The sequence below is a fragment of the Triplophysa dalaica genome, chromosome 11, assembly GCF_015846415.1.
Source record: "Triplophysa dalaica isolate WHDGS20190420 chromosome 11, ASM1584641v1, whole genome shotgun sequence".
Taxonomy (NCBI): Eukaryota; Metazoa; Chordata; class Actinopteri; order Cypriniformes; family Nemacheilidae; genus Triplophysa; species Triplophysa dalaica.
The window spans coordinates 3,542,040-3,551,725 of NC_079552.1; the positions used below are offsets into that span (position 1 = coordinate 3,542,040).

The following is a 9,686-nucleotide window of genomic DNA, read 5'->3' on the forward strand; positions in this document are numbered from 1 at the left end:
TTTAGCGATTGATGATTGGCTCTTTTCTGCTGAAAGGCGGGACATCCTCCGCTAGAGCGTGTTTTCTCCATTCATGTAATAGCACGGTCTTAGGTATTACAGTTGGCAGTGTTATGAAATTATAGTTTTTTACACACATAATACATTGGTCATATTTGTTTTATATACGAACAAAATACAAATACCCTTGACAACTAGGCTATAGACATGTTTGACTGAAGTTCTGATGATCGACGGGCGGGTTGGTCTTGCTGGTCGATGTCTGATTGGTTTCGCTCCTCCTTCATAAACACCAAACTGCTGATCGCTGCTTTGAAACTACAAGCATCCGCAATCACTTACAGCAGAAGTTCGCTGCGGTCATTTAAAAAGTTGTGTTTATTAAACATGGAGACTGCTCTCATAAATACACATGAATCTAGTAGCGACAAGAGGAAAGTGATAGCAGTGGTGGGAGGCGGTTTGGTGAGAATCACTTTATCTTTATGACTTGATTACATATCTTATAATGCTCTGGATTATAGTCTACTTTCTGTATTAAAACCATATACTTCACAGGATGATTAAAACCATTCAAACAAATCGTATGAAGAATGCAAATCGAAAATGCTTCAAAGGTTTTATTGTGATGTAATGAAGAAAAAATCGTATTATTTAACAGACACAGTGAGCATGCTAATGATTTACAGACTGATTTTGAAACTCTGAGCACAAGTCCCATAATATCACACGTTTATTAACCTTGATCAAAAATGATAATATAATACAATTTCTGATCAAAATGAAAGAGTAAATGAAATGTATTGCATAGAATTCAAAATAATGTGTATTTTCATTAAAGGAAAAATCTTTATTCAATAATTTATAAAAGAATGTGGATAAATATGTGGACTCTAAATTTATATTTCTGACATGTGCTTTGTTGTTTCAATGTTACTCTCTGTTTGTGTCTGTATATGTGTCATGTAACTTATGAGTGTAGGACCTTTTTTTCCACTTAGTATTGTCCAATCTCTTCGAATCGTGGCAGCTTTGTTGGTTTAAATGTCAGTTTCTTGTCATATGTGTTTATTTTAATAAACCCTGCGTTTAGATCCCACCCTATGCCTCCCGAATCTCTTTTCGAATCTCCCAACAATGCTAACCTTTACAGGAAGGCCACATACATTTTGTGAGTGCAGAAATGTGGTCACATGTGAAACGTGACTTTGAAACATTTACATGTGAATCCTATGGGAAAAAAATTAAAAAAGCATTAAATTCACATGTTTTTCAAAAAGGAAAACGTATTGATTAATTATCCGAAGGGATGTGAAACAGGACAAAATAAATTTAGTGAAATGTTTTACAGCATCCTTTAAAATGCTTATTTATAGCATATACATTTTTGTAGGAGTGAGGGGGAAAATATTTTTTTAAGCCAAGGGTCATTGCCAGCTATGCATAAATCTTAAAACCTTAGCATAAAAAAGTGTGAGTTGCCAAGATGCATAAATGCCACCATATACAGGACATGGCTTATGAGTGAGTCACAGTGCTTTAAGTAATATGCTAATTTTTGTAATCCTCTCAATGTAGGTTGGATCTCTGAACGCTTGCTTTTTTGCAAAACGAGGATTTGACGTTGAGCTTTATGAATCTCGAGAAGGTATAAACACACAATGATTTAACAGCCAAATTTTCAGGCACCCAAAATCTTGGATCTTACATAATTCTAGAAACCACATTTTTATGTTGTATAGTTATAAGATTAAGATTTTTGCTCTCTTTTAACTTCAATCCCTTAGATATTCGACAGGCCAAAGTCGTGAGGGGTCGAAGCATAAACTTGGCTCTGTCTCACAGGGGACGCCAGGCCTTGAAGCATGTAGGGATGGAAGATAAGGTAGGTTCAGTCCAATTCAATTTGGATTTAATATAATTTGGCGCATTCCTATAGGACAGGTGTTAATAGATTATCATTGATCATCATTTAGTTGTAATGTTTCACATAGAGCTACAGGAGGAATTTAACACAACGGAAGTGTTACTATCTAAAACTATGACACGGTCTATTTAGCAAGAATAAAATTTTGGTTTCTAATGTATTTTGTTGGCCCAGAGTGAGCTCACGGAGTCCACTTTCTCCAGGATTCGGTTATTTTACATATTAGACAGTCAGCTGGGACAGCGGTTTGACATTCAATGTGAAGTGTCACAAATTTCCATTCATTCATCAGCATTTTTCTAGAACCTTTTTTCTCACACTGAAGTGACTGAAACTGCAATTCATCGACTGGCCGCTGGAGACTGCCTACAAAGGAGATCAGACTTTCCTTGAGCCCCGTATTAAGATGTCCAACCTAACAGCAGAAAAAAAAAATGTTTGCAGCCCGGTACAAAAACCCCCGATTTCGGTCTATATAGCTAAATTTACCCTTTGTGACAACTGTGAGTAGGGTGAATTTTTATAATTCACCCGTTTACTTTTATTAAAGGGATAGTTCACCCAAACATAAAAATTCTGTCACCATTTACTCGCCCTCTGGTTGTTTCAAACCTGTATTAATTTCTTCGTTCTGTAAAGATATTCAACAGTATTTTAGCATTTTTCAGTTCTGTGACATAATCCACTACCATAGTAGGATGAAATATTGTGTAATTTGTTGTTCTGTTGTTCTGTTGAACACAAAGTGAGATATTTTGAAGAATTAGGAACACAAACAGTTCTGGGGCACCTTTGACTACCAGAACATTTTTCCTACTATGGCAGTCAATGATGTCTCGGAATTTAAAACAGTTAACATTCTTTCACATATTTTTCTCTGTGTCCATCATACCAAAGGAATTTGACAGTGACATGAGGGTGAGCAAATGATGAATTTTCATTTTGACTCTAAGCCTAAAAATTCTGCAAATTAGGTGCGTGGCCACTTAAGTGAAAAGTGGTTTCTACAACCAGGCGCCTCAGCTCGCACCACATCCAGCATCATTGCCCATTTTCGATCAGGGAGTAATGCGCTGCTAAGATGGCAACAGGTGGCTCCGCCCACTTTAAGCTTCAAAAAAGCTCCTCAGAAACCCACGGGTGTCGTCACAAAAAGTCTTTGCAGGGACATCCTCTGCTGTGGTTTAGTCACTTTGTGTTTGAAAAGCTCAACAAATGACAGATCATGACATTGCTGCTCAAAGGGGAAAACTTACGACATTTTAAACCTTGAACCTTCACCCTTGGATATGTTTTTCGTCCATCAAGTGTTTGCTTGGTATTATGAAATAAGCAGTCTGTTTTTCTTCTAGATAGTCTCCAAAGGCATCCCTATGCATGCCCGTATGATCCACAATGTGAACGGAAAGAGTACACCTATACCCTACGGCAGAAAAGGACAGGTGACATTAAATATGTTTTCAGACATGCACAGATATGACCACACTTAACATACCCTGTACATGCTTATCTCAACAGTTAAAAATGCACATTTTAACCTGCAATAAATTCCTCACACAGTTATGGGTTTATTGCACTAGTTGAGAACATTTACACTCTTTCTTAAACATAAGTAATGCACTCATTTGTGTCTTCATGCTGTTGTACACGGTTGATTATAAACTGGACTGAATATCATGAATCCATGATTTCCATCTTAAACCTTTTTGATATAACTCACATCATATTCCTCTTGCTCACACATCTGATCAGTATTTTGTTCTTTTTGTAGTACATTCTGTCTGTGGACAGAGCAAATCTTAACAAAGAGCTGCTGACAGGTACATGTTCATTAAACCAATTTCATGTGAAATGCAATGAAGAACTGATTATACAGCGAATGTGGCACACAATCTGATAAAAGCTGTTGAGATGTGGTCAAGGTCATAAATATAATACAAATATTATGCTTAAATATTGCATGTTTTATTCAGGTCAAGTTTATTGTATATATATATACGCTTTAAATACCATGTTAAATTATAGAGTACAATTTTTTTTATATTATTGCAAGTTAAATATTTAAATGCATTATCAACAAACAAAATAGAGAATTTGCAATAATAATAATGTAATGCAAATTTAGGACTTTTATATTTTATGGCAATTGAATCAAGCAACAGGACAAACCCATTAAGAACAAGCAGGTTGTCGTATCATGTCACGCTGGTCGCGTCCGGTGTCGACACAGTGTAAGTGTAAATGTTATGCATTGTTTGGATGAATATACATGCAGAATTGAATTGATTTGTCACAGCGGCAGAGGCGTACCCAAACACTACACTGAACTTCAGTCACAAACTGCACGACTGCAGTCCAGAAAAGGGAACAGTGACCTTTTTTGGGTAAACAGTGACATTTGCTTCTCTCTCTCTCAGTGACATTTACTTCTCTCTCTCTCTTTAACATGTACCACGGTAGTACCATATTTTTAGAACAACTAATAACTTCTCCCTTTCATAAAGCTTTATCGTCTGTTTCAGCTCACTCTTGTCTCTTTGTAATTTATGTTACAAGGAAATCTCATGCATGAGGTTGTGTCAGAGCTTCCCCTTTTGTGTTCTGTTTTTAAAGGAATAGTTCATCCAAAAATGAAATATCTTACATCATTTACTCACACTCATGTCATTCCTGTATGACTTTCTTTCCTTTCTTTCCAAAAGGAGATATTTTAAAGAACATTGTTAACCAATATTGTCTCCTGTTATGAAACAATATCGTCCCCCATTGACTTCTATTATAGGAACACAAAACCACATTTCTCAAAACATCTTCTTTGTTTTCCACATAAGAAAGAGTCATATCGCCGCTGTTCTTCCAAAACCTCGCATGCCCAAATTCACAGTTTTTAAGGAAATTGAGAAAACGGTTCTTTACTTTAACTGCACTTTTATAATGATTAAATACTGTGTTTTCATTGTTGACAAGCACTTTTAAATACTTTTTATTAGCTAGATATTTGCAAAACTCAGTGGCAAACATAAAGGGTGACCAATAATAATACTTCATGGCAAAAAATAAAAAGCATGAAATATGGAGATACGAGGTTACATAAGAACAACAGCGAGATATAGGTTTGGCACAACATGAGTGTGAAAAATTAACAGAATTATATATATTAACATATTATTTTTGGGAGGACTATCCTTTTAACATGGCTAATAGATAGAATAAAAAATGAACGCGGATATTTCAATGACTCAAAATCATTTTTGGTTAATTTCCTTTGAAATCTTTTGAAATATAGCTGACCAGATGTACGCCACTATATAATTTTTCCTTTTGTTGTGAATAGACCCGACGACCAGAAAAAGGAAACCCAGGCAGATCTTATCGTGGGTTGTGACGGCGCTTTCTCTGCTGTCAGAAAGCAGTTTCTACGGCAAAGCCGATTCGATTACAGCCAGACGTACATTCCTCACGGGTACATAGAGCTCACCATGCCCCCTAAAGATGGAGATGTAAGAGTCCCTAAAATGTATTTCGGAACTTATGCTTGCACATCTGCGCTCCTTTTTGTCTGATCACCCATTTCTCTCTCTCTCCTGTCAGTTTATGATGAAGCCCAATTATTTACACATTTGGCCCAGAAACACTTTCATGATGATCGCCCTGCCCAACTTGGTAAGGTTATAGCTTTATTTCCCGCAGCGTGAGCAAATTTGCCATAATCCAGAAGCATATAGATAAAATATTCATCATCGTCTGTTTTAGCTGTCGTATGTTGGATAAGTGGTTTGCTTTGATTGGTCATGTTTAGGACAAGACGTTCACATGCACCCTCTTCATGCCCTTCGAAGAGTTTGAGAAGATTCGCACGGGTCATGAGGTCATTCGGTTCTTCCAGGAATACTTCCCTGACTCAGTGCCTCTTATAGGCGTGTGAGTACAGTTCTGTCTCTCCTTTTCTTGCTCTCTTTTCTCTTTTACGGCTTAGAGGTCTCTCAGAAGTAGCACTTACTGAGGTGTGAAGTTGCAGTCTTGCGGACACAGGGTCCGGCGGGAGGGGGTTTGAATATGCATGATGCAGGTGATGGAGAGATTGTGTACTGAGTTTTGAGGACAGTGAGTGATTTCAAACCTCACAGAACTAAAAAAACGTTATGCTGAATTGGCCATCAGAGACTTATCTGAAGATAAGCATGTTCTCATTTTGCACCAGAGATTTGCCGAAAAAGTTATTATTGTACAGTCAGTACAAACATATTAATTTAAGATTTGATTTTATCATATGACAGAATTATCTTTAGGTTTAAAGGCCAGTGATGTGATGCCCTTTTAGGTTCTAATCTATTTATATATATTACATTTGCTATTCTTACCGATATTGGGGTTTACTTATGAATCACCCTTAATTGTCTGTTTAAATGATTCATAAGTGTATTAATATTAAAACAGTCGGTAACACTTTCCTTGAAGCATGTATGTATAATACATTATAAAAGTAGTTTTAAAGCATTGTGATGCACCTTTTAATGCATTGTAATCTATTATAAATAATTGTTATTACAGTAAATACATTATAACACTTAGCAATTCATTAACTATATATAGTGCATAACAACACGCATTATGAAGAATTATGATGCATTTTACCCTTTAATAACTCTTTAGAATGCATTATACATACATGCTTCAAGGAAAGTGTTAACAAACTGTCTCATTGAATTGAATGTGTAATATATATTTCATAAATGAAGTGTCACGAAGATTCAATATACCTGAGATTCAATATATTGAATATGCAGTTATGTAAGTTTAGCTGTAGAATGAGTGTGTTTGTGTGTGTCAGTGATGCTCTGAAAAGGGATTTCTTCAGACTGCCGGCTCAGGCCATGGTCTCGGTGAAATGTTTCCCGTATCATCTGTACGATAAATGCGTACTGATGGGAGATGCCGCACATGCTGTGGTTCCTTTCTATGGACAAGGCATGAACGCGGTAAGTTGATATGTTTATCAAGTAAAACAATAATATATATTAAAATATATGTGTTTTTTATCAGCAAACTGTACTTAAAGGAGCAGTTCACTTCAAAATGTGCCCCATTCACTTTTCAATGTAATTTTATTCCTACTATGGAAAGTCAATGTGGGCAAATTTTGAAGTGAACTACTCCTTTAAGGGCCTCTTTAAAGATTAATTTAAAGAATGATTTCTGAATTCTTTGCTAGATCAGGCAATAGACTATTGTTCATGTTTGTTTCACAGGGCTTTGAGGATTGTTTAGTTTTTGATGAGATTATGGACCAGTTGAATGAAAACTTTGGTAAGACTAAAATCTGAGAAGACTGAAAATGTGCTCTGTACGCTTCATCTTACATTTATTTGATTATTGAGCAAATGTTATGAATTCATGCATATCCATCTTTCACACTTAGAAGCTTGTTTTGCGAAAAATTGAAATCATGGTTTGTATTATTACTCCTTTTTGACATATTGCTTATTGCTCCCTGAACTCTCTGTAAGTCGCTTTGGAAAAAAACGTCTGCAAAATGAATCATTGTAAGTGTAAATTAATGAATGAAATCAAACTTCGATGTTTGTTTTCATTCATATACCCGCAGCTGCTGTGCTTCAGGAATACACAAGAGTCCGTGTACCTGATGATCATGCTATCGCTGACCTGGCCATGTACAACTATGTTGAGGTAGTCTATAAACTTTCATCTCTGTCTGAACGCCAGGTATTATCTCATTATGTCACATGAATTCCTATAGTTGTAATATGCAGGCGGACACACAAACAAACAGACGAGCACACACACACACACACACACAAATGAGCACACACACACACACACACACACAAACACACACAAATGAGGAAAATTTTCATAATCTCAGATGTTTGTGTAAAATTTCACCTCCTTGATAAGAAATAAAAAACGTAAACAAGTTATGAATGAGTTATAATTATAAATCATTAAGCATTCATACAGCATTGATGGTTCAGGAGAAAGAGACAAACAGAGAGATTTAATGTGATGTCATAGATTTTATAAAACTGCCCTCAACTTCACACTTTGTGCTTTTGTTTTAGATGAGGGCGCACGTAAACTCTAAATATTTCTTGTTCCGAAAGTACCTGGACAATGTCCTTCACTTTATCATGCCCAGAACATTCATCCCACTTTACACTATGGTGAGAGTTTTATTAGATTTTTGTGTTAATAGTTTGATCTGTTTATGGTCGATTAAGTCTCGAATGAAAAAATCCCACATCTGATTTTCTTTATTCTAGGTCACGTTCACCAGGACACGGTACCATGAAACTGTGAAGCGCTGGCATTGGCAGAATAAGGTGAACACAAGAGAAAGATAATGATATTTATATATAACAGAAAAATCTAAAAAGTTAATAAAAGAGTATTAGGATAACACATAGAATGTGTGATATCCCGTTTCCAATATTTATTTGCATGCCTAAAATGTAACTGCCCTTTTATAATAAAGCCACTGTTTGTTTAAGGCATTTTGAATAATTTTGTTTTACAAACGTTTTACATACTTACTTAATGGAAATCTTAGATGTTTTGAGAACTCACAGGACATGCAAAAAAAGAGGTGGATTCAAATATAAATGTATTGTTTGTTTACAGGTGATCACTCGCGGTCTATGGCTGTGTGCGGTGGCGTCCACTGCCGGCGGGACGTTTCTCTTGATCAGATACTCTCACAAACTCTCCAGCATCACTGCAGAGCACATATGGACCCGTATACTTGCTTTAAAGAGATTCTAAAAGAATTACAATGTATAGGAAACCCTGTTGTTGTTTGGTAGCCTTGTTGTTGCCTTGTCAATGTGAAACAGATGTTTCATACAGGACACAAACAGTAAAAGACTTTGAAATTTGAAATAACTAATTGTAAACAGAAATTGATGCCAGAATTGTATTATCAACTATCCCTTTTATGCACAAAATAAATGATTCAGTTAAAGAAAGTATAAATAAATAATAAATAGTTCTTTATGAAGTGCTAATACGTTTCTAGGTGGATGAACTTGTGGTTATGTGTTGCATGAGATGTTTGCTCCATGTAAACAATCCCTTACATCCCAGCACATATCCTGCAAAATTTATGGGGTTGAAAGATCTGTTTGGCAAGGTCACGTTACACTAGTCTCATGTCAGCTTGTATATGAAGCTTTATGGTTATTTTATTCTATATACCAGGCTACATCTTGCAATAATGATCAACACTCATTATCATCTTTATAAGGGGTTTTTAAACTGATGGTTAGGACTCCTTGTGGGTCACGTAAAGTTTTTCTGAATGACACACACATGCACATAAACAGTTCAGTCCGACCAGCAATGACTATGATTTTGACATATTACTGTATGGTATTTTGTATTGCAATTATGAATCACCCTTAATTGTCTGTATAAATGATTCATAAATGTATTAATATTAAAACAGTTGGTAACACTTTCCTTGAAGCATGTATGTATAATACATTATAAAAGTAGTTTTAAAGCATTGTAATGCACCTTTTAATGCATTGTAATGTATTATAAATAATTGTTATTACAGTAAATACATTATAACACTTAGCAATTCATTAACTATATATAATGCATAACAACACGCATTATGAAGAATTATGATGCATTTTACCCTTTAATAACTCTTTATAATGCATTATACATACATGCTTCAAGGAAAGTGTTACCAAACTGTCTCATTGAATTGAATGTGTAATATATATTTTATAAA

The 9,686-nt window shown here is 35.5% G+C and overlaps 1 protein-coding gene across 2 annotated transcripts; it reads left to right on the plus strand.

The window, feature by feature from the left end:
* The first annotated feature begins 277 nt into the window (after positions 1 to 277).
* Positions 278 to 8,949, plus strand: LOC130431748 (kynurenine 3-monooxygenase). Of its 2 annotated transcripts, XM_056760921.1 has the most exons (15): positions 278 to 465; positions 1,579 to 1,648; positions 1,788 to 1,885; positions 3,280 to 3,369; positions 3,699 to 3,747; positions 4,224 to 4,311; positions 5,262 to 5,427; positions 5,519 to 5,590; positions 5,727 to 5,848; positions 6,759 to 6,906; positions 7,177 to 7,234; positions 7,533 to 7,615; positions 8,008 to 8,109; positions 8,209 to 8,268; positions 8,567 to 8,949. In XM_056760921.1, the coding sequence occupies exons 1-15, from the start codon at positions 388 to 390 to the stop codon at positions 8,705 to 8,707; spliced, it is 1,425 nt and encodes a 474-aa protein (XP_056616899.1). In that variant the 5' UTR covers positions 278 to 387; the 3' UTR covers positions 8,708 to 8,949. The 2 variants fall into 2 exon arrangements, with proteins under 2 accessions (XP_056616899.1, XP_056616900.1); XM_056760922.1 differs by lacking the exons at positions 278 to 465; positions 1,579 to 1,648 and having other exon boundaries at positions 3,284 to 3,369.
* The last annotated feature ends 737 nt before the right edge of the window (positions 8,950 to 9,686 follow it).

Bases quoted from the DNA above. Each gene is read 5' to 3' on its own strand.
- LOC130431748 (XM_056760921.1), top strand. From the start codon at position 388: ATGGAGACTGCTCTCATAAATACACATGAATCTAGTAGCGACAAGAGG. The intron at 3,748-4,223 runs GTACATGTTCAT...GATTTGTCACAG, and splicing joins TAACAAAGAGCTGCTGACAG to CGGCAGAGGCGTACCCAAAC. The intron at 4,312-5,261 runs GTAAACAGTGAC...TGTTGTGAATAG, and splicing joins GGAACAGTGACCTTTTTTGG to ACCCGACGACCAGAAAAAGG.